General features: G+C 39.5%; 3 protein-coding genes across 4 annotated transcripts; 1 reads left to right on the top strand and 2 right to left on the bottom strand.

Annotated features, from left to right (window-relative positions):
• Positions 1-3,843: 3,843 nt before the first annotated feature.
• LOC105834605 (uncharacterized protein K02A2.6-like) lies at positions 3,844-5,313 on the bottom strand. Its single transcript, XM_012677233.1, has one exon. It carries the CDS (start codon positions 5,311-5,313, stop codon positions 3,844-3,846), a length of 1,470 nt encoding a protein of 489 aa, XP_012532687.1.
• An 11,252-nt stretch (positions 5,314-16,565) lies between these two features.
• On the bottom strand, positions 16,566-19,347 carry LOC105832609 (uncharacterized protein K02A2.6-like). Its single transcript, XM_012673727.1, has 6 exons — positions 19,015-19,347; positions 18,710-18,932; positions 18,227-18,598; positions 17,391-17,989; positions 16,953-17,256; positions 16,566-16,819 (listed from the first exon to the last, which is right to left on the bottom strand). The coding sequence occupies exons 1-6, from the start codon at positions 19,345-19,347 to the stop codon at positions 16,566-16,568; spliced, it is 2,085 nt and encodes a 694-aa protein (XP_012529181.1).
• Positions 19,348-22,380: 3,033 nt separating this feature from the next.
• On the top strand, positions 22,381-24,510 carry LOC118648493. Of its 2 annotated transcripts, none has more exons than XM_036294810.1 (2): positions 22,381-23,815; positions 23,927-24,510. In XM_036294810.1, the coding sequence occupies exon 1, from the start codon at positions 22,496-22,498 to the stop codon at positions 23,396-23,398; it is 903 nt and encodes a 300-aa protein (XP_036150703.1). In that variant the 5' UTR covers positions 22,381-22,495; the 3' UTR covers positions 23,399-23,815; positions 23,927-24,510. The 2 variants fall into 2 exon arrangements, with proteins under 2 accessions (XP_036150703.1, XP_036150708.1); XM_036294815.1 differs by having other exon boundaries at positions 22,381-24,146; positions 24,345-24,510.
• The last annotated feature ends 785 nt before the right edge of the window (positions 24,511-25,295 follow it).

The following is a 25,295-nucleotide window of genomic DNA, read 5'->3' as shown; positions in this document are numbered from 1 at the left end:
GTGAGCCTATTTTTTTGTCAGAATCACTACAACTAGCTGATGCTTTTGAAGTCAAAAAATCATTGTCCAATCTAAATGTAACAAATAATGACAATAGCATTAATATTTATCCGATTTTAGTACTTGCGACGAGGATGTCGAACTAAGTTCATCACAACTGTTGCAGAAGTAAACGTAGAAAAAAGTTTATTTTCCACGAATAATAGATATCCTGATGGATTTCCTTGTATTGAGCAAAAATGGGCACATCCTCACAATTGACAGTTTCGCGACACTGCAGCCGTACAAATCAATTGCAGAATATCTTAGCGATGAAGTGATTAATGCATTTTTTAAATGTATGCAATGTGAGGCTGACGGACGAAATTTTGATCTATTAGTCTTCGACACCATGTTCTGCGAAAACATATTAAGAAGAGGCACCATCAGCTGTGAGTATAAGAAGTGGGGTGCAATGTTAAGTGCGTGGACTAAAAATATTTGGTTAACACCAATAAATTATTCCACTCATTGGACATTGTTAGCAATATTACCTAAAGAGAAGGTAATGATATATTTTGACTCTCTTCATGGCAACCCAAACAACATTATTATGAACGGGATATTAATGTTCATCAACATCAAACAAAATGCTGTCTGGCCTGACTAGACATTATATATGGCGAACGATATTCCATCACAAATAATAGTTGGAACGGAAATACCAACGTTGGAGGCAATTGCGGCGTTCATATTTACAGCTGGGCATATGTAATTGCAATGGGAAAAATGAAACAAAAAAAAAAAAATATGAATGATACAAGAAAAGGAATTGCGACATATCTTGCCGAAGCAAAAACTGAAATGAAAAAAAAAAACCCACTATTAAATCAAGCGCTCTATTATTGAATAGTGACGGAGTGAATTACTCAGAGAACTCGAGTTTTGAAAATGTTAATCCGATAATGTTAATTAAAAAATCCAAATCCTGTCTATTTGGATTTAACAATACTTTAGAATTATGCGCATAGTTAAATATTATAACAAGCAGCGATCAAAAGAAACCTATGACACGAAACAGATGCAAACGTTAAAACCTAAAAATATCATTAAAGATCTCATTTTTATTTTACTCTAATATTAAATATAAAATAACTATCTAACAAATTATAAATGAAGAGATACAATGACATAACTATGTAAATTCACGTATCAAATTTATTAAAGTATAGTATTAAAACAGTAGTAACGCAATATTAGAAACTTATAAACATATAATTAATAAAATATACGTATAAAATATATTGTTACGTCCAACCTTATGGGATTTTAACTCCTTTATTTGGTAAGAGGGATATTTTAGGGAAAACAGATAAGGCAGGGAAGAACGTAACAAACACGTAGAATTCTCGTAAATATACAAATTAAAAGAGAGTAAGTGCCTCGGGTCGAACGCACTTTTTGTGACTCAAAAATATAGGTCAACGTGCCGATAAGCCCGCTATAACCTGTTTCAAGTCGTACATCCGTCGGTCCAAGTCTCGAGTCAACGAATTGAATCGCTTTAACTCGGGATCGAACCAGGTGCAGTCTTTGTTCGAGATGAGGGGAAGTCGTTATTAATTAAAATAAGTGATGAAGTTTTATATAAAATTAACAAAAATATTTATTCTAATAACAAATAATAATGAAAATTAAAAAATACAAATAAACGGTGAAATCGTGATTTAACAATTTTGTAATAACGGTATAATTGAATTTAAGACGCATAGTGAGTATCAATATAGTTGTACAAATATTATATAAGTATATGGTGGGGGGAAAAGGAAAACAAAGATTTTTGTTGTTTTTTTTAATTCTATAGTTATAATGGTAAACGCGGAGCAAAGAAATAGTCGAAGGGTTTATTAAATGGTTTCATTAGAAAAACAGAGATGCTTGAAGTTGTAAGAGGATAAGGAATAGCGCGGGAGAGAGTAGGGAACATTTTCGGGTTTTGGGATTGATCGAGGAATAAATTGGAGAGGCAAAAAGAATGAGGACGTCTCAAGGATCACGTAGGGGTTCCTCAAGATTGTGAGATAGTGTAAGGATATCTTGAGGATCACGCTGGAGTTCCTCAAGATGGCGATGGAGGTATTCTTAAAAAATCTGGAAAGTACTCGGAGTAGACAGCATCGAGTAGTGCGCGAGCTCGGGGATTAAACTCTAAGAGGGAATTATTTATAAATAATAGGAGCGTGTCTTAAAAAATTAAGACGAAAAGGAGTAGATGTGTAACGTAAAAAGAAAAGAAAGAAATTGTGATTGTGGGATTTACTCATTACTGGTTCTCGAATAAATCTGTTGGAATCGAATAGATTTCATGACCGGATGGAACGGCACTAACGTTTATTTGCGCACTGATTCTACATGATTCTTTTACTAACTACCTTTTCTCGTTACCGATTACTGACTAGTCGGGTGAAAAACTGCTTTTACTCATTACTGATTACTCGTTACTGATTACTAAATACTGACTAACAACTGACTACTTACTAACTCGTTCTCTTCAAGATTTGGTACTATACATATATACAGAGTCTTATAGAGGGAGGATCCAAATGTAGGTAATTGAAATATTCTAATTAATAGGACTCTTTTTCAGGATTGTGTGATGGGTGAATTCTAAGGTGAATTTTCTTATTGGAGAAATAGTTTTTCCTTTTTGACCAATCATACATTGAGTCGAAAGTTTCCCTGTTTCCTCCCACATTCCTTTAATCTTATCGAAGCGATCCGACCTATCGCGTAGGTTATCTTCCCTTTGGGTTTAAAAGATAAATAATTCTTTATCGTGCTAGACGTGCTACGGTATTGATCCATACAAATAAATGGTACACCGATTTCATATATCAGTTTATTCGCAAGAGATAGTTTACTGACTAACAAACGCTCGCGAGTACCAAAAACTCCCCGCTTCAACACGCATTCCTCGCTCCCACTCTTGAACGCTCACCCTCTTATCCACACTCATACACTCCAACTCTTCCCCGTTTAGTTCAAGGCATTACCTCTCGCTTTTCCCGAAATCTTGACGATCGTAGTGGTTGTGACTCCTCGTAGTTTGATGCTCTGTCATTTCGTTCTACCGTTGTTCTCGGTCCTCCGGCCAATTGGTTTGCATGTCTTTTCGTCTCCACGTTGTCGTCGAAACGTACCTTGTACGTCACTGGCCCGAGTTGCTTGGTTATCTTTGCTTTACTCCATTTCCCGGCATCTTTCCTAAAATCTCGAGCCCAAACCGCTTCTCCCTATGCAAATTTTGCATGTCTTCTGCCTCCTTTCCTCTCTATCTGTTGAGCTTGTTTTTGCAGTACTGTCTGAGTTATGTCCGGTTGCAACAAATTAAAACGCGTCCGTAATTCCCGGTTGAACATTAGTTTTGCGGGCGATTCGTCTGTGGTGCTGTGCTTGGTTGTACGGTAGTCGAAGAGAAACATGTCGATTGCTTGTTGTATCTTTTTCCCATCCTTCAACATTGCTTTAACTTTTTTCTTAAATACTTTTACGAAGTTTTCGGCTGCGCCATTTCTAGCTGGGTTTTACTGGTGCAAACGAGTGTTTCACTCCTAATGGTCGTAGGAAATCCGCGAATTCTGCGCTCGCGTACTGTGTGTCATTGTCGCTGACTATGTGGTGCGGCAGTCCAAAGCGGGAAAATATCTTTTGGAATACTGATATCGTTGCGTTTGCTGTCGTTGACCTCATGATCTCTACTTCCGGCCACTTTGTACGTGCGTCAATGATTAGTAAGAAGTTGTGTCCTTGAAACGATCCAATGAAATCCGTGTGCAGTCGTTACCATGGCTTTTCCGGCCAATTCTAAACTCTCGCTAGTGATTTTGGTGGTGCGTCTCGTGTCTCAGCGCATTCCTTGCAACTACGTGCACGTCTTTCAATGTCTTGGTCAATTCTCGGCCACCAGAAGAATGATCTTGCGATTGATTTTATTCTGACTATTCCTACATGCGTCGCGTGCAGTTCGCTGAGTACTTCTTCTTGTAATTTCTTTGGTATAATAACATGGTAGCCCCACATTAGGCAATTCTCTTCTATTGTTAGTTCGTCCTTCCGGATTTCGTACTTTTGTAGATGATCTGGTATGTTTTTTCGGTGTGGCCACCCTAGCATGATGTACTTTGTTGTCTGTGTTAATTCTTTATCTCGTCTAGTTTCTCTTGCGATTTGTTTGTAATCGAAGCATACGAAGTTTTGATCGACCACGTATTTTAAATATGTCATCTCCGCTTTGTTTTCCTTTGTTTTCTTCTCGGGCATTGGTAGTCTTGAGAATCCGTCGGCCACGTTTTTCGTTAATGGTACGTATTCTACGCGGAATCGGAACGCGGACAAGAATATAACGTAGCTTTGCAGCCTTCGTGCTGCCATAATTGGAATTCCTCTTTTTGATCCTAATATGCGAGCTAACGGCTGATTGTCTGTTCTTAAAATAAAATCGCGACCGTATAAGTAATCGTAATATTTCCGCACGCCGAAAATAATCGCTCTCGCTTTTTTATCTATTGGTGCATACTTTTTTTCGCTCGCTAGTAACGTTTTTGACGCGAATGCGATCGGTCGGTACCCGTCCGGTGTGGGATGCGATAATACGGCAAATAAGCCATAATCGGACGCGTCGCATGTCAAGATAAGTTCTTTTTTTGGATCGTAATTTATTAATACTTCTGCCAATTTTAAATCTTTTTTTGCTTGTTCAAACGCTTTTTGACAATCTTCTATCCACTCAAATCTGTTTTTCTGAAGGCATGCGTGCAATGGCTGCAATTTTGTACTCCGATCTCTAACGAATTTTCCATAATAATTAATAGTGCCCAAAAATGCCTGTAATTTCTTTATATTTTTTGGATGTGGGGCCCGATCGATTGCTTCTACCCTATCCTTTAGTACATGTATACCTTCCGCATCGATTTCGACTCCTAAGTAACGGATTTTTTCTTTCAACAGACAACATTTCTCTTTTCGCAGTTTAAGTTCGCATTCGCTTAGTACATCAAATACTTTCCCTGTGGTTTTTAAATTGTCTTCGTCATTAACTCCCTTAATTACAATATCATCCAGAAAAATATAAACGTTTGATATGCCGGATAAAATCTGTTCCATTTGTTTTTGAAAAAACCCTGGTGCTGAGGCGATTCCACACGGTAATTTATGTGGTTCGAACAACCCTTTGTGCGTGCTTATTGTGAGATATTTTTTTGATTCTGTGCTTACGGGAACTTGTGCGTAAGCCTCTTTCAGATCGATTTTGGAACAGATTTTACCTCCTTGCATTCCTGCTATTAAATGGTTTATACGCGGTAGCGAGTGTTTATTTACGATTAAATGTGGGTTTAACGTTACTTTATAGTCTCCACATAGTCGCACTTCTAGGTTTGTTTTCATGACCGGAACTACAGGCGTCCCCCATTCACACACATCTACCGGCGAGAGTATCTCCTCGCTTACGAGTCTGTTTATTTCTCGTGCGACTTTATCTTGCAGCGCGAACGGCAGCGCTTTTACCTTATGATATACTGGTACCGCGTTTTCTTTATGTAAATTTTAAATTCTGCTTTGTTAAATGTGCCGGTTTCCTCCGCGATTAGGTTTGCGTACTTTTTAAAAAAATCCTTTATTTTATCCGTTCGCGTACGGCTTCGCTCTTTTACTTGTTTTATTTTTACTTTGTCCGTTTCCTTTTTATTTATTTTACTACGCGTCTGCACTACTCTCAGTGGCCATAACCCGAGCGCGTGTAACAACTCTCTACCTATTAAGGGTTTCCCGTTCGTCTTAACTACATATAGGTTCCCTGTTGCGGTGACGTCACCGTATTTAAACGATATATTCTTCAGCATGCCAACCAACGGATAAGTTTCCCCCGCATAATAATTCAACGTTACATCCGCCGGATATACCGGTGTTTCCGCGAACCAACGCTCTCTTATCTTATAGCTAATCAAGGATACCGCCGCGCCGCCGTCGATTTTCATATCGAAAATATTTCCCTCTATCGTTAATTTAAGAAATTGTGGTTTAATTCCTACGACTTTTACATCAGCTTTCTTAATCGCTAGTGACAAAAGGCAATGATCGGAATCCGAATCATTTTCGCTATCGCTCGTATCGCGCTCTTTTTCGCAAATGTTTTTTACTTTTCGTTGTTTTCTCGCCTTACATACCGCCTCGAGGTGGCCCCTCTTTCCACAGTTATGACACTATTTCTCTTTATGCCAGCAATCTTTAAACTTATGTCCTTTTCTACCGCAGCATGTACAATCTTTGGCTGTTGATAATCCCGACGCTGTTTGTCTTCGCTGTTGTGCGTTTGCCGCCGTCCTTCTTCCTCTTGCTTCTCTCGTTCCTTCTCTTTGGTTGGTGTTATATTGTTGGTATGCTCTCCAAACGGTTTACCTCGTCCGTGATTTCGCCTGACTCTCTCTTTTCTGCGCGCCCATGTGTTTTAATTTCGTCTGCGCTTTGGTTCGCCGCATCGTACGCTGTGGCTATTATTGTAGCCATAGCTAACGTTAAATTTTCTTCTCTGAATAGCGTAATTTTTATATCGCGGTTGCGAATTCCATTTAGAAACTGGTCTTTCACTGCATCGTCCACGTTTGCGAACTTACAGTCTCTCGCTAATTCTTGCAATGCGGTTATATATTGTACGACGGTCTCGTTTTCGAGCTGTATGCGTTGTCTCACTCGATCCCGCAGCACCTGTACACTTACTTTTGGCTTGAAATATTGTGTCATCTTTTCCTTTATGTTTTCCAAGTATGTTTCCGCTGGCTTGATCGGGGCGCATACTTTTCGAATCGCTGCGTATGTATCCGCACTCACTTTTGTTAGCAAAATTGCTCTTTTCTTTGCTTCATCTGTAATTTCGTTTGCCATGAAGTACAATTCTATCCGCTCTACAAATTGTTCCCAATCGTCTATCCCGAGTTTAAAATCCAGCTGATTTCGGTATTCCATTTTTAATTTCTTTTTTCCAATGTCCTTTGTTGGTCTTTCGTCTCTTCTACTGCTTTGGTCGTCTGTTGTACGAGTTGATCGTTGTTGCCTTGGAGTTGATCCCTTCTCTGCTGCTGTATGCGTAGTTTTTCGAGATTTTCGTCCCATACGATTTCCCTTTTGCTTAATTCTTCACGTACTTCTTCCTCCGATAACTCTTGGATCCAAGCGGTTTTTGGTTTTGTTTGTATTTTGTTGTCCATCAGTCTATAGCCTATGTCCGTTTTATGTCCTCGTCGCCAGTTGATCCATACAAATAAATGATACACCGATTTCATGTATCAGTTTATTCGCAAGAGACAGTTTACTGACTGACGAACGCTCGCGAGTACCAAAAACTCCCTGCTCCAACACGCATTCCTCACTCCCTCATCCACACTCATACACTCCAGGTATGGTTTGCAGATGGAGGAAACAATTATTTATTTTTTGCTAATGTTTAGATGCTTATTGCTCATTTTTTGTGAGAAAACGTGAAACCTTTTTGTATTTCTACATTCAGAATTTATTATTTGTTGACTCAATATTCAAAAGGAGTCGAAATTATCAACTTGATCGTTTCGTCCATCCATATTTGTCGTCACGTTTCTAACGGACTAATCCTAGACGCATAAAAAATTATCGGAGACTGTTGAAACGGAATTTCTTGTGTAATCTTATTTGTTTTTCTGACGAAGGGAAATCGTGAAGTTTGCCGGACGTAACAATATAATATATAAAATAAATGTATGAAATTATAAATAAAAACAAAAAAAAATAAAATACAAAACTTCAAAAAGTATAAAAATATAAAACAAAAAAAATTAAAAACCAAAAAACCCTCAAAAAACAAAAATAAGGTCAGAATCCCGAAACATCCCCGTTGTTGGCCTCAGTTAATACTAATATCGGGTTCTCAATCAGACTGTCAGTTAAAAACAAATGATTTTATTATTGAACTTTAAGCAAACGAATTGTTACAAACTGTTACGAATTATTTTACTACACTATTTTATCATATCTTAAAGAATTTTAAGATATTATTTAGTTTCCCCAAATTCCAGACTAAATTTTAGAATTTTTCTGAGTATTTACCACCATGCATGTGGCTTGTGAATTATCTGGCCGCTATTTGTTTATAATTTTTTAAATAAACAATGGGGGCGTGATACTAAAAAGTACGAAGTGTTTTGGTTTCTCCCTGTCCTAGACTACATTATATAATTTTTCTGAATGTCTACCGCCATGTGTGTGGCTCGTGGACTATCTGGTCGCTATTTGTTTATAATTTTTTAAATAAACAATGGGGACGTGATACTGAAAAATACGAAGTGTTCTGATCTCTCCATGTCCTAGACTACATTATATAATTTTTCTGGATGCTACCGCCATGCGTGTGACTTGTGGACTATCTGGCTGCTATTTATTTATAATTTTTATGTACATATTTCTTAACATATTAATATTTTTAATATTTTTGTGTTAATTTTATCTGGTTTTATTATTTCGTGTTACTATTTTCAAGCATCTATAAATACGTTGTAAAGTCGATTTTTCAATTAAGGGCCCCACGCCATATTCATTCCTGGCTTTTCGGATCTGGCCGCTGGAAGGGGCTGCTAGCTTCAGCTTCATTTTTTTTAATCTTTAGGCAAATATTCTCTTCGTATTAAATTTATATATAATTTATCTTACGCTACTTTAACCCCTTTTTTTTAACGAGGGAAATGCTTTTTACGCATTCCCCCCACCCTGGGAATCGGGTGGGGGGTATGTAAGACTCCCCATCCCTTCTCGGTATGGGTCTACTCACTAAACTCCTCGGTGGTTGCCTACCACTGGCGGGTCGGACAGGCATGCACGCGGCCCGCCGCGCCTATTGTTTCCCCCCGAGGGGGGGACCTGTCCCTAAGAAACAGCCGGACAAGTCCGGCCACTTCTCTGCCCTACACTATTTGTGGCGCCGAGACGCAACCACGCCGTCTTGACGCCCCTTCCCAGGAGGCCGGTGTGCAAGCGTGCCGCTCACGTCCCTACGTGGGACGGCCCAATTGACCCCCGAGGGACGGACGAAGAAGAGGCCTACGGATTTCTTACGTAAGCCCTTCTCCTCCGCCCGCCCCTTACTGGGCAGCCAAAAGGTGGGATAGGGATGTTTCCCCACGACCCACCCCGGCCGCCCCACCAGAGGAGGGCGAAGGAGCCAGCTAGGGGACTCTTCCGTACGCCGCTCTCCTCCGCCCCCCCTTGCCCTGCGGGTGGGATCGGCAGTCCTATCGGCCTCCCGATCCCACTCCGCCGCCTCCTTCCGCGACATGACATTCTCGCAGAAGGAGACCACCGCCCTCCATGACCCCTCGTCGCCCACCATGACCGCGACCACGGCGGGCAACGAAAGGTCACTCCTGATTAAACTGATCAGGACACGGCGTTAACCCGCTTACGCGGGACATTCCTCAAGGGTGTGCTGCGCCGTGTTCCAAGCCGCCCGACAGTGGTGACACCGGGGGTCGACCTCCCTCCCAATTCGATGCAGGTACTCCCCGAAGCACCTATGCCCGAGGAGCACTTGCACCATTCTAAACGTAAGGGGCCCGTAAGCCCGACTCACCCAGTCCGAGAGGACCGGGCGGATCGCCCCGACGAACTCCGGACCATACGTTCCGTTCGCGTTCGCGCGTCGACCTCGCACTCATCTCGAGGCCGGCGCGCTTGTCGCTCCTCTTTTCCTGTCGTCCGGGGGACGCCCCCTGTTGCCCTCCGCGGTCCGCTGGAGGCCCGAGCGGGGCCGTCGCGGCGGCGGCCGGGGGGGGGGGCATCAGCACACGGTCGCGGTCCCCGCCGCCGCCCACCGAGTCCGGCGGGTGACCGCGACATCGGCGGCAAAGGGGTGGTGCGTCCTTCGCCCTGGTCTCTCCAATGTCCGGAGAGGGGATCCGCGAGGACTCCCCTCTCCTCTCCTCACCCTCTCGGCCTCCTCTTCCGCGAGATTACCGTCTCGCAGAAGGAGAAGGCCTCCTCCCACGCGGACTCGTCCCTCAGCATCGCCTGTACCAGCGTGCCGAGGGACAAGTCTTCGCCAGGCAATAGGCGCGCCCTCAGGACACCGCGCTCCCTCTTCCACGCCAGGCACGTGGCCAGCGTGTGGAGCGCGGTGTCCGCCTCTTCCTCAGCCTCGCAGTGGTGGCAGCGAGCCGTGTCCTCCTTCCGGATTCGGCACAGGAAATCACCGAAGCAACCGTGCCCGGTGAACATCTGTGCCATCCGGAAGGACACCCTGCCGTAACCCCGGTCCAGCCAATCCGCACTGATGGTCCATTGGCCCGCGCAGCCTGGGCTGTTTAGGAGCGCGCGCCACTTCTCGATTAGGGACCGCCGGGCCTAGAGCCTCAGTAGGCAACGAACCCTGTCCGTCACAATACCGCTCTCCTCCCGGATTTGTCGCGTTCTCTCGTAAATACGGGCCTGAGCCCTCGTGACTAGATCCAGAGGGGGCATACCCGACAAGGCCGTCGCCGCCGCGTGGGAGGTCGTACGGTACGCCCTCGCCGTCTTGATGGCCATGTGCCGCTGCACGGAATGCAACAGCGACACACTTCTTCGGTTCTTTTTGGTCATCAGGGGGACTTTAACCCTAACCTAACCTAATCTAACTTAATTATTGTTAGAATTTGTGAAAACAAAATTATTTTATTATGTATACATTCTTTATATATTGATCTAAACATGCTTAATTAATATTTAAAAAAAAGGACAAAATGTAAAATTGTATTTATAAATCACACTTGTTTGCGCAAGCATGTAATCAAAATATTTTGCAAGTGCAGTGCTCATATAACAAATTTATTGGAAAAATAACTATTAAAATAATTATTTTTATTATATAAATTATAAATGTTTCTAGTTTCATAATGTCACAAACTGTGCAAAGCAGAAAATTGATAAGCCAACTTTCAAGAAAATATTTTCACTATCGTATGAGGAAACTAGAAAATTGTCAGTATCCGATAAAAAAAAACTAAGAGAGCCAGATATCAAAAAGACAATGATGAAAGTGATAGGAGCAATGCAACTTATGAAAATAGTAAAAACAACAATAATGCACTTCATAATATAGAGATCATAGACAATAATAGTGAAAATGAACTTAATAATGATGTGCCGCTCCGTGCACGTCGGGGTCCGTCTTCCGTCAAGGGCCCTTGCACCGCTGGTCTTTTAAATGATGATGGGTTATTGTAGATATCGTCGCGGTTGTTTTCTTTCACGGTCACTCTGTTTCTCTAGGTGCTGCGCTCCCGGGATTGGGGTGTTAATGAGGCACTCACAAAGTTCGTATGTCAAACACTTTTATTTTACAGCGTAACAAAGTCTACGCGATAGATTACACTGTAATCATTACAGTATTGCGAGACAACTCTAACTGATTAAAGTGACTGAATTAGCTGAGCCCGACTTGGCGTTGGGCTTTCCTTTTTTATTCCTGTTTTCTGGGTTACGATGCATCCTTGCCGATCAGCGTTCCTGCTACTCGGCAAGGCTGCTGCGTCTGAGTTTTGATTATCCGGCTCTAAATTGGGTTGTTGCGTTCTTTTCCTCATTGTCGCGCTCGGCGTTGCGCGATCTTTTCCTTACTACATTTTCTATTTCGCTGAATGCTTAATCGCGGTTTATATATATCGGTTACGAGATCAGATGGAGAAATCTGGCCCGTAACATCTCTCCCCTCTTGGGAAAAGAATTAAGAGGGCGAATTTCTTTATAACTATTTTACATGTTTTTACGCGTTACAATTTTTTATTACAATCGTGTTCTAGTATAACATTACATCGTTCCTTTGCCCCTGATTTTTGCTAGTTGTTTTACTTTGTCTATGCGTTTAATTTTTCTTTACTATCCACACTGCTATTGCTATTACTATTACTACAATTATTATAAAGGTTCCTGTTCTCGTAGGGTATAGGAGATACTTGTTTTTGAATATATTGTTGTTATCTTCTTCTAGCATTTCTTCTACCTCCTTTAAACTTAAGCTTAGTTTGGTTAATTCTAGTGGGTCCTGTACGATATGTTTTATAATTTTTTCTATCTTCTTTTGGCTAATTTCCTTTCTATATTCTAAGGTTATGTTGTACTTTGGTAGTGTTGTGAGCGAAACACTCACAACCAATAAATTTATATTATAGAATAAAGGAAATAAAATATTAAAATTATAAGATAGCTCGCCGAGGAAGGCTCGCTATCACAAGGTGTCAGGTGACACATGCCTCGTGCGCTGCCGGCCGGTCATCGCACTGGGCAACGCACCAGCTACCTTAAAGAAGTAGCGAAGCCAGCTTAGCAACAATCATGCCACCGGAAATGCATACCTGCATTTTGGCAATTGTTGCTAAACTCACAAATATTTCCCGCGCGCCGGATGCGCGCGGGAATGACCATATATGGTCATGCGGAGGGCCCGATGCCCCCACTAACAATTAAACCCGCGACATTATTTAAGCCGCTGCCGAACAGCGGCCAGCGGGATCAGTAATTGGAAATCAAGCCGATACGTACGGCCCGTACAAGTGTATTAAGAGTTCGGGACTTAGCCGCTAGCAAGCCTCAAGCGAGCAACGAGACGACGCGTTAACTCCGAGTCGCGCGTCGTATCTAATCTATTGTAACACGACGCGGCACCTTCGCCGACCGCAACCAGTGTACAACAACAGAAATAAATCTTATATCAGTTTAAATTAAAATCAGTGAGTGAGTGATTTGAGGACCCTGCCTACAAAACCGCCTCTTTCCGCGAGTTCTAACTCCTTGGGCAGCAACGAATCCCAAAAAATCTTTTGTCGCACCGCAAGGTACGACAAAAATATTTTGTTGAACCGCAAGGCGCAACAGTAGGTATGTCTGCATATAACTTATTTCGATGCATTTTTGTGCTGTGAGTGTGATGTATGGTGTGTTTAGTTTACAATAGCTATTTAATTTTATCTTTCCTGTGCCGTTTAGTACAATTTTTTTCCCTCGGGTGAGTGTTCGCGTTTGATACTTATTTCTTGCGCCTTTGGTGTAGAGTATAGCCATGTGTTGGGTTCTGATAACGTTATCCATACGGTGACGTTGGAGTATATGTGTTGATGTATACAATGTATACATGGTTAAGGTGTCCTGGTTTGTGTGTATGTTTGCACCTTGCACGGTGCTTGTGTCTCGGCGTAGTACGTCGGAAAATTCTTTTTACATGTGTACGTGTCTTTCTCTCTCTCACGCAGTTTTCTAGCTCTACGTTTTCTATTATTTTGTATTGGCGGTTTTTCCTTATCTATCGCTAACAACGGCTGATTTATTTTTATTCCTACAAATATATCTTTATATACATGTGTGGGTAATGGTTTCGCTTTAATCAGCTTATATGTGGGATATGCGATAATCGGGAATTGTAGGATTGTATATATGTATGGTTCGTCATGGTACGCCGTCATTTTTTTTTGTCAAGTATATCTGTATATTTCGCCAGTTTTCTATATTGATTTCGAAAGGAAAATGCTGTCCTTTTGTTAGTTGTACAGTCGTTTCCTTAAGTGAAGTCAGTATTTCGTCTGCAAGTAGCAATCGTGCTATTACCATGTTATTTTGCGCGTACATCAAGTGGTCCATGATGTCTTCCACATCCTGTATCAGGTCCGTTATTATTTCCATGAGGATTAGGAAATGTTCGTCTAGGTCAGCTTTTTGCATAAATTTTCCTAGTTGTGATTCTAATCTTTTAGTGGTGTTCAGGAGTAGGTTATAATTGTACGTTAATACATCTTCGAGTTTGCGATGTGGGCTATTGTGGCGTTAAGAATTTTTGCTTGGTGTTTTATGGCATGCTTCAGGGCTTTCTCATTGTTGTGCAGTAATTATAACTGTTCGTCTATTATTTTCGCATCTTCGGCATCCATTATGCCAAAAAGTGTTCTGCTGACCGTTCCGATCACGTTTATTAACCCGCGTCGGCGGTCATTACCTCTATATATTCTTTGAGGTTCGCGAGTAATGTGATTAGCTATGCGTTATCTTTTTCTATTATCCGGAGCATGGTCGTACACGTATACTGTACGTTACCGATCGTGTCCTCGCATTGTTGCTCCATTTTCTCCAAGTATTTTTGAAGATGTTGATGTCTCAGTTCGAGAGCTTTGACATCCGTTTTTATCACTGGTTTCCATGCCGCTTCCACTTGGTTCATTTGGCCTGTTTCCTCGAAGTATATTCCAGGTTTATGCCTGAAGGTCTCCCACTCGAAAGTGTGGGTGTCAGATGTCACCTGTCCGGTGCATTTTCATATGCACATGATCCTGCGAGTAAGGATTCAGATTAGTTTTCTGTGAATCCTTACCTGACTCCTGACACTTACCCTGATAGCACAGAAAAGTTTCTGTAATGTTGCAGAGACATAACACTAAAATGTTGAAACTATTACAGTTACGTTACGTTATGTCTCTGCAATGTTTTTGTAAGGTTGCAGCAATGTCAAAATGTCCGCTTTGGTCCGCAAGAACGTTTCTGAAATATTACGGGAATATGACTGTCCCAGGTAATAAAAATCGCCGTTATTTTGACGTTTTAGAAAATATTTTGGTTACATGTCTTATATATGCAAGCACTTCCATTGTGAAAAATATTGAAATAACATAATTATAATGTAAAAATAAAATAGTCACCACAGTCACATCTGGCATTGCCTAACTTCTGCAGTCACTCATTCAACTCTGAACCGCCGTCGACATTGCTTGACTTTGAAGATCGTACGCAACCTAGCACTTCGCGATGATCCATGAACACTTGATGCTCATGAATGCATATTTGTCATAGATCAGTTCAATAGATGTCAGAAACATGAAACGTATAGTTAAATAATATTAATAAATAAATATGAATGTGTATGTATAAATATAAATATACAGTTTTTTTACTGATTTTTACATATACGAAATAACATGTGGAATAACTTATAAAAATATGTTTTTGTTCTATTTTTTTGATAAAACTAAATTATATCCTAGACAGCACACAATATTTATAAAATATTTACAAAATATTTATAATATTTATTTGAATATTTTGCAAATATTTATCCAAATATTTTATAAATATTTTTGTGGTCTTAGATTTGACAGATCATAAAGATTTATCATAAATGTTATAAAAATATTTATGAAATATTTATAAATATTTACAAAATATTACTTATACAAATTTTTATTTTTTATTTACCATAAACAAATTATATATAATTATATATTTATTTACCATAAACACACCTATAACCCATATGCATATACATGAGGATGCCATGACATGAGACGTAACTTGCATAATGCTCTTTGGCGCTGTACCCGCGTTGCCGAAAATGTGCGCCAAACATATCATATGAAAGGTTTCAGAAATTTTGTATTTGTAATATTACAAAATACTACGTTGCAGGTACATTTTAAATGTAAAGTTTCAATCAAGATGATTGCAGAAATGTTGCAAATGTAATGTTTAAAAAAAAGATAGTCTCAGAAATATTACAAATGTGATGATACACAATTGAAACATTGAAACGTCTCTGCAACATAACTGAAACTCTTTGTGCTATCAGGATAGTCTCTCTCTCTCTCTCTTTTTACTGTTTAATGAATAGTTTTAACCTATTTGCGTGTACTCGTTGTGTTTTTCTCCCGCGCTTAATTGTGTAATTTACATCGCTATGTTTCTCTAATACTACGTGTGGTCCTGTCCACTGGGAGTCTAATTTTTTTGACTTTCGCGGCGCACGGTTTCACCATATAATAGTATTTTGTTTCTTACTCGAAAAATTTCCTTTTTTACGCTCTTATCGTATTGTGTTTTGGCTTGATTTTTCGCCTGTAGCGTTTTCTCGCGCAATTTGGCTCGTGGCGCGTAATCTCTCCTTTAGTTCCTGCGCATAGTCTTCGTACGAATACGTAAACTATCGGTGGTTTCGACAGTGCTGTAGGTAGAGTCGCTCGGTGCCCGTATACTAACTCGAACGGAGTAAATGTTGCGGTATGCGGGGTTGTGTTGTACGCAAACATCGCATAAGGGAACCATTCATCCCAATTGATCTGTTCTTCATGATGTAATGCCGCAGATATTCCGCGAGAGTCCGATGTGAGCATTCTAGAGCTCCATTGCTTTCCGGGTGATACGCCGTTGTCTGTATTTTTTCCATTTTTAATAATTTACAAGTGTTCTAGAACATTTCGCTCGTGAAGTTGGTTTCCTGGTCTGTTAATATTTTCTCAGGTATTCATTACTCCACTACTATTTTTGTTACGAAGGCTTTTGCTACTGTACTCGCTTCCTGATTTTCTAAAGGTGTGGCCTTACCTAATTTAGTAAGGTGGTCCTGGAAAGTTAAAATATATTTGTTTCCATTGGTGGTTACCGCCAATGGTTCCACTATGTCTAACTCACATTTTTCAAAGGGCCTCTCAGGAGTGTCTGTGATAGTTAGAGACATTTTTGTTCTTCGATTTAGTTTATTTTTCTGGCAAAATTCACATTTATTTATCTTCTTCTATATCTCTAGTTATTCCTCGCCAATTATGCATTAATCTAATTCTATTGAGGGTACGCGCGACTCCCTGATGTCCCCCAATCGGCGCGTCATGATATTCAAATAGTATTTGTCGTTTTTCCTTTTCTGTATACTCTCTTGTCGCTTCTTCTCTTTCTTCTGCTGGCGTAATTGCATTGACATTCGCGCTATCCGTAACTAGATATTGGCTCAGGGCATCGGCATTGACATTGCCTTTGCCTGCTCGATGCACGATTTCGTAATCATACTCCTCGAGTTACAACTTTCACTGTATGAGCCTGGGGTCAGTGACATTAAATAACCACACTAATGGTCGATGATCCGTTATGATTTTGTGGTCCCGTATATATACGGTCGAAATTTACTGCCCAGACTATTGCTAGCAACTCCTTTTCTGTCGTATTGTAGTTCCTTTCTGTTTTATTTAAAATTCGGCTAGCATAAGCTATTGGTTGATCGCTGCCGACAGATCCTTGCGAGAGCACTGCTCCTATCGCGTAATCCAACGCGTCCGTTGTTACTACGCATTCTTTCTCGAAGTCCGGGTAGCTTAATACCGGTGCCGTAATTAGTTTTTCTTTTAATATTTCGAATGCGTTCTGTTGTTCTGTCATCCATCTAAATTTTTCTCCTTTTTCCGTGAGCTTAGTGAGTGGCTTCGCGATTTTTGAGAAATCTTTTATAAATTTTCTATAATAGCCCGCTAGTTCTATGAACGCTTGAATATTTTTTACGGTTTTCGGTTAGGCCCATATACTACTATATCGTCTAGATAAACTAGACACTTTACCCCTTGCACTCCTGTCAGTATTATGTTCATTAACCATTGAAACGTCGCTGGTACATTCTTGAGTCCGAATGGCATTCTGTTGTACTCATAATGGCCATAGGACGTGGAAAACGCAGTTTTGTTTTTATCCTTTTCTGCCACTGTGATTTGGTGGTATCCGAATGCGAGATCTAAGGTTGTAAAGTATTTCGCATTTCCCAGCTGAGCCAATATGTCAATAATGTTTGGCAGAGGGAATGAATCTTCTATAGTAAGATTATTTAATTTGCGAAAGTCTATCACGACTCTATACTTCAGTTTACCGGATGCGTCAGGTTTTTTCGGAACCACCAGCAAGGGTGCATTCCATTGACTTGTGCTCGGTCTAATTATTTCCTGCTCGAGCATCTCTTGTATCTGCCTATTTACTTTTATCTTGTGCTTTTCAGGCAGTCTATATGGTCGAACATTGACGGATGCACTGTCAGTGCGCGTACTTATTTCGTGTTCTACCGCATTCGTACATACGATAAAACATCCCCTTCTAGGGGGACGAAAAATATCGCAAAATTCCTTGCAAATTTCTTGTAATTGCTCCTTTTCTTCCGAATTTAAATGGTCTGTTTGCATTTACTTCCATAATCGTTCTTGTCGTGTTAGAATATTTTCACGTTCTCGTTCATCAGCTGTCTTTATTGCGTGCGTCTTCGTTCGTGCACAGTTCTTCGACAGTGACGCTTGGTGTTGTTATCTTTCCGGTCGTATTCATTACGCTGACCGGACAAGTATTGTCCTTCGGGCATACTAAACAGCTCCCGATAAAACTCCGGGTCGCGTTTCTTCTGCTTGGACAATACCTATTCTGTTTTGGTCTGTACTCACTTGTATGACTGTTTCGCTTCGAGGCGCTAATTTAAATTTTTGGAACGGCCTAAGTTTAAGGGTCGCATTGCTTATACGCATTTGTTTTCGTCCATGATCGCACTTTGTACTGTGTTTCTTTAAGAAATCTATTCCGTGGATTCCCTCGTAGTCGATCGAGAAATCGTCTTTGACCACGTATACCGTGTGCCTTATTTCCTTGTCTCCTAGTTTTATAGTTGATCTTAGTTTCCTCAGCGTGTGAATTTTGTGTCCTGTCACGCCGGTAAGAGTCATACATTCCTCGTGAATTGGTGTTTCACTCTTCAAATTTCCTACTTTTAGTAAGGTAATAGTTGCGTCCGTATCTTAAAATAAATTTATTTTGCCCTTTTTTGCTTCTCGTATCGGCAATGTCACAAAATCGCGACCGCTGTTTGCTTGCACGTTGCAGATTACTTGCGTAATCTGATACTCACGTGCCGCTTGCGTCTTCCTCTTCTTAGGCTTCTCTTCTTCGTTGCTCTTGCTGCTGCTGCTGAATGACTCTTCGTCACTCTTTCTATTGTCTTTCCTTTTCCTTGCCTGGGCGGTTGTGTTTACTTGTCTTTCCTTTTCAACTTCTCTTTTTGATCGCCTAGGTCTTTCTCTCTCGGGTCTCCCATGTAGGGACCAACATTTTTCTCTCTTATGTCCCGCTTTCTTGCAATATGTGCAATATTTCTCCACAGTATTGACGCTTGCTGTTTTTTCGAGTTTTGGAAGGAAAATTTTATTCGCGTACCGACTTGTTCTCTCGTTCTATGTGACCGGTTTTCCCACATTTATGGCATTGTATGCTTGGATTTTTGCCTCGCGAGTACTTTTGCCCGTTTCTGTTTCTGTCGGTGCTTAGCGGTTGCCTTGTCAAAGAGCCTTTTAATTTCTCCTCCGCAAATGCGCCTAAAATGGCGGCGGATAGATTATCATAATTTCGAAATCGCACTATAGTCTGGATTTCTTCTTTTAGACCTAATTGGAAATTTTTGAGGGCTAATCCTTGTATCGTATCAAGGATCGCTTTCCTCTGCTCCACCGTCTGCTGGCGGCTTTCTATTATGGATTGATAGAGTTCCATCGCGAGTTTATCTATACGGGATCCGTACTCACGCGCGCTTTCGCCGGTCTTCTGTCGACTCGTATTAAATTCCCGCTAAATGTGCGTGGTGCTTCTTTTTGTTAAATAGCACAATTCTATTTCGCGTTTTAATTGTGCGAACGAGTGGATGTCTCGTGTCTGAAAATAGCATAGCTTTGCCTGTTAGTTTCGTGCATAAAATCGCTTTTAACAATGAGTGTTCGTCTTCCAGATTAATCTCGCTCATTGAGTACGTACTCACGTTAAAAAATTTTTGAACCGCATTTCGTGACGTTCCGTCCATCTCCGGAATCATATCGCGGGCTTCCTTTAGTTTCATGAATGAAGTTATCGGTCCATAAGAATTTCGGACGTCGTCCGCTGCGCGCCGTACATCCGTGTATTTTTGCTGGATCTGCGATTAAATTTGCTACGCGTGTATTGTGTTGGGCAAGCTCCAGGCGATTCAGCCGCTCCTGAATGGCTCTTATGCCCTCCAACATTTCATCTATCGCGTGTCTACGATCACGGGACGATTTTGCGTGATCTTGCCCTCTGTTTACCGAGGCACGCATTCGATTTATTTCCGCGTCTATTTCCGCGTCTGTGGGTCTTTCTGTACTTCTTTCTCTCCGTGATGTTCCGGGGGGTTGTGTGGCTATGTCGCGTGTGTGACGATTCGCCGTGTAATACTCCTCCGGATCAAACACGTTGCTATCGTAAGATGTCAAAGAAAATTCTCTCCGGTGATTGACGCTTATGTCAGAGTCGGTGACGTCTGTTCTCGCGTTTGTCGGTTGTAAATAATTTCTGTCGACCCTACTAGACCCTGTTAATAAGCTAACTTTCCTGGTTGTCCAGTACTCCACTGGTTCGGGCGAACTTTTGCTAAAGTAGTTCATAGCGAGGTTTCGGCGCACGTTTTCTCTAATATCCTGCACGGCCTGCTCTAATACGCGTACGGAGTTTAGGGGGCTCGGTCTAAGCGCGCGGCGTGTTGGCTTGTTATATAGCTACAAATTAGCGTTTTCACGGGACGGTCCGCGGCCTGACTCGCCTTCCGACATTTACTAAATGCGTTTGTTTTATGTTCTAGGCCTTACATTAAGGTTGCTATTGCTTGCATGCCGCGTTTTTCGGATGTTCGTCCGCTGGCTCGGTGTTACGACAAATCCGGGATTTGCTGGCGTCGGATTGCACGCCCTTGCACTGCTGGTCTTTTAAATGACGGTGGGTTATTGTAGATAACGTCGCGGTTGTTCTCTTTCGGTCACTCTGTTTCACTAGGTACTGCGCTCCCGGGATTGGGGTGTTAATGAGGTACTTACGAAGTTCGTATGTCAAACACTTTTATTTTACAGCGTAACAAAGTCTACGCGATAGATTACAGTATTGCGAGACAACTCTAACTGATTGAAGTGACTGAATTAGCTGAGCCCGACTTGGCGTTAGATTTTCCTTTTTTATTCCCGTTTTCTGGGTTACGATGCATCCTTGCCGATCAGCGTTCCTGCTACTCGGCAAGGCTGTTGCGTCTGAGTTCTGATCTAAATTGGGTCGTTGCTTTTTTTTTCTCATTGTCGCGCTTGGCGTTGCATGATCTTTTCCTTACTACATTTTATATTTCGCCGAATGCTTAATCGCGGTTTACATATATCGGTTACGAGATCAGATGGAGAAATTCGGCCCGTAACAGTGATAACAGTAATATAATAAATAATATTTGTAGGATTAATGACACCAACAATTGTGATGAAATTGATAATGAAGTGGACAATGATTTTACTCCATTGCATTTGGCTACATGGTGTAAAACTTTAAATATATCTATGACGCATGCTAATGTGTTACTGAAAATCTTAAAGAAACATAAGTGTTTTAGAACTATATTTCCTTCAGATATCCGGACCATCTTAGGAACACCTAAATCTACTCAACTTAAAATTGTACCTCCTGGGGAATATTATCATAAAGGACTTATAAATGAATTAGTTCGAGTATTATCGAAACACAATATTGAAAGCGTTAATTTAATTTTAAATATTGATCGCTTACCGTTATTCAAATCTTCAGGCCAACAATTCTGGCCAATTTTAATAAGTGTTGCAGAAGTACAAGATGAAATTATGGTAGGAGCTTATTGTAGGAATAAAAAACTAAATAATATAAATTTATATTTAGAAGAATTTGTTAACGGAATTATTTATCTTATTAATAACGGTTTAGAAATAAATGGTAAACTTCTGCCTGTGATACTACAGTGTATAAGTGCAGATGCTCCTGCAAAATCTTTTTTGCTTTCTACTAAAGGCCATACTGGCTATGATAGTTGCTTAAAGTGTTTTATTTATGAAAAATATGTAAAAAACAGGGTATGTTTTTTTGGCACAAATGCTAATTTGAAAACTGTTAATATTGACTTTCAAAATAGTAATAATATTTTACAATTTATTTTACATCTTGATTAAGTTCCGATGTAGTTCTAGATTATATGCATGTAGTTTGTTTAGGAGTTACTAAAAAATTATTCACTTTATGAACAACTGGAAATAATTATTATAAATTTACAAGGAAACCTCGCGAACTCGAAAATTCAGATTTTAATGAAACTTGGCAAAAATGTAGAGGGGGTGAATACATGAATTTAGAAATTTTTAGTTGGTGCTTAAAAACAGTTTGAAGGGGTGAAACCACTCTTCAAAGTTGAGACGATTTTTGCGGTTTTTCGATATATCTCGTAAATTAAACAAAATATTAAAAAATGTTTCATACGAAAGTTTTACAGTATAAATACCTTTATTTAACTATGCTATTTATTAAAAAAAAATTTTTTTTTAATTTATTGTTTTTTTATAAATAGAGTAGTTAAATGGAGGTATTTATGCTGTAAAACTTTTGTATGAAACATTTTTTTATATTTTGTTTAGTTTACGAGATGTATCAAAAAACCGCAAAAATATCTCAACTTTGAAGGGTGGTTTTACACCTTTAAACCGTTTTTGAGCACCAACTAAAAATTTCTAAATTCATGTATTCACCCCCTCTACATTTATGCCAAGTTTCATTAAAATCAGAATTTACGGGTTCGCAAGGTTTCCTTGTTAGTCGCGAAACTAAAAGAAGAATCTTAAATAGATTAGAAAATTCAATGAATATGTCTGCAAGTTTAGAATTTTTTCGTAAACCAAGGTCATTGAAAGATTACAATAATTACTTAAAATATTACAAAGCAACCGAATTTAGACAATTGCTTTTATATACAGGATCTATAGTTTTACAAGGACTCTTAGATAATGATATCTATTTAAATTTTTTAGTTTTACATGTAGCTTTAAGAATTTGGTGCATGGAAAATACCAGCGAAGAAATAATTATTTATGCTGATAAATTGTTAAAAAATTTTAATGAAACATTTACTATATTATACGGCGAAGAAAATGTGTCTTTTAATGTTTATGCTCTTTTACATTTAGCGAATGATGTTCGTAAACATGGACCACTTGATTCTTTCTCAGTTTTTCGTTTTGAAAATATTCTTCAAAAAATTACAAGTTTAATACGTAAACCTCAACAAATATTATCTCAATTACATCGCCGATATACGGAAATGTACAATATAGATATCAGCAAAAAATATGTTAGACAAAATGAGTTTACCACTTTGCAAAAGTCCCTTCATGAAAACGGTCCTCTTTTACTCAATTGTAGCGACCCACAATACAGCAGAATTGTAGGATTTGATTTTATCTTAACAGCTGACAATAAAAGAGACAATTGTTTTTTGACTCATGGCGGAACTATAGTTATACTTACAAATATTGCTTTTAATAGAAGAACTAATTCTTTAGTCATAATAGGACAATATTTTACTGTCATTGAAGATTTGTATACTCTCCCTTGCAAATCACAACTTGTTGGGATTTATCTTGTATCCAAACTTTCTGATCTCAGGCAATGGCTTTTTAAGGATACTATTAGAAATAAATGTTTTAGAGTACCGTGGAAGAAAAACAAAAATGTCGCTATATCTCTATTACATTCTAATAAATAAAAACTTCAAGAAACAATAAAATATGGAAAAAATATTCAACTTTTGTGGTATGTTATATACAGTATATGTTTTGCGTTTGTTGAAAAATATTGATTCACATATATTTACTTTTGTAGTATTGTATATATGTTTTTTTCTTGTAAATTTGTTAAAAAATATTAATTTATATATTCATTTTTTTCCAGTTTATTATATTGACAGAAAATTTATTAACGATGGACAAAGGATTATTTTATGTAATCGAATTTTATGATGGAATCCAGATCATTCCAGATAAGTAGGTTATTGAAAATGAAATGCTAGCATATTGGCCGAAAGTAAAAGCAGATAAAGATTTTGACACTATCGTTTATACAAGGAGTTCTATAAAAGATGATTGGACATTAGAACCAATAAAAACAATTCTATATAAAACAGGTTTAGATTAATCATTAACTTTTGCTTTTGTATTTTCAAATTTTTTTATTTTTCTTTATTTTCTCCTTTTTTTCTTTCTATTCTTAATCTCTCCTTTCTTTCTATTTTCAGATTCATTTTCAAAGGCCAAAGTTAAATTAAAGATAGCGGAATATCAGAGCGATATTGAGTCGCCATATAATACAGATAAGAAAAAGAAACGGAGGAGAGATAATGCTAAAGTACAATTGAGTGATAACAGCAATAGTGAAGAAGAAATTCTTGAAAAAAGAAGACAAAACTAAACCTAAAAAAACGAATTTACCGCCACTTCCTGAAGTGCCAGCTGCTGGTACTGTCAAGACTGCACTATGAATGTTTTGAAATATATTATTCTATATATCTTTGTTATGTATTGTATTTTATATATATATGTTCTATATACATTTGATAAGGACAAAAATGTTTCGAAGCATTTATAGTGCAGTAGCATATGTCTTGTTGTAGCCATAAAGCTATATAATATAATCAAATAACTCTTTTTGTTTAGCTTTAGCTAGCACGCAGAGTAAAACTTATATATCGGACAACTCTTCTTCAGTTGCCTCAACTAGTATGCAGAGTAAAATTACTTATATACATATATCGGACAACTCTTTTTCAGTTGCCTCAACTAGCATGCAAAGTAAAACGTATACATATATCGGACAACAGTTCTTCAATTGCCTCAGCTAGCACGCATAAAACTTATCTATCGAACAATTGTCCTTCTTCAGGACTTTTTATGGATAAACAATCATCTTCTAAAAGTAAAAAACAGGACAGTGCTTTTAATGATAAAGGTAAGAAAAAAATGGGTAATTATTTAGATTAAGGGACACCGCGCCGATGACCTTGACTTTGACATATCGACCGCTTTTAGATTAAAGAGTTCGGTCGTTTGGTTTTATTTTACGCACTAAACACGTATTGTGTCGCGTTACGGTGGCGAGAACACGTGGTGGTTCCGAAAAGACTTGGTCTAAGAATCACCTTCTTTCGCCTCGTATGATGCTTTATCGTTAATATTCGACGGTTAGTGAGAACACACGGTGATCTGAGAGCTCGGCCTCTCATCCACCTTCTTTCACTGTACGGATACTTGTTCGTTGGAATGCACCTGAGCACGTACGCGTCATTCACGTTTTCGTTCCGACCCTTTGTCACGATATAACTTGACCGGCGCCTTCGTAGAGAATGAGCATAAGGACCGGGGGACCCTTTAAATACATTTGTGTTGTTTTTTTGGAACCTTCTTGTACGTTCCGGTGACGTTGCCTGAGATTGATGACTCAGAATGCTTCTTGCACGTAAACGAACGCGTCCGCGCATGCTAGATCCAAATCCTGAACGTTCTACCGTTCTACCGTTATATGATATTGTTAGAGGCGTGTGATCGTATACGCAACAAGTTAATGGCATCAATCTACAGAAGGACACGGAGTGTCTCGACAATTCCTAT

This window comes from Monomorium pharaonis, chromosome 1, assembly GCF_013373865.1.
Source record: "Monomorium pharaonis isolate MP-MQ-018 chromosome 1, ASM1337386v2, whole genome shotgun sequence".
NCBI lineage: Eukaryota > Metazoa > Arthropoda > Insecta > Hymenoptera > Formicidae > Monomorium > Monomorium pharaonis.
Note: the sequence above shows the minus strand (reverse complement) of the source record. Positions and strands in the feature narration are given on the sequence as shown.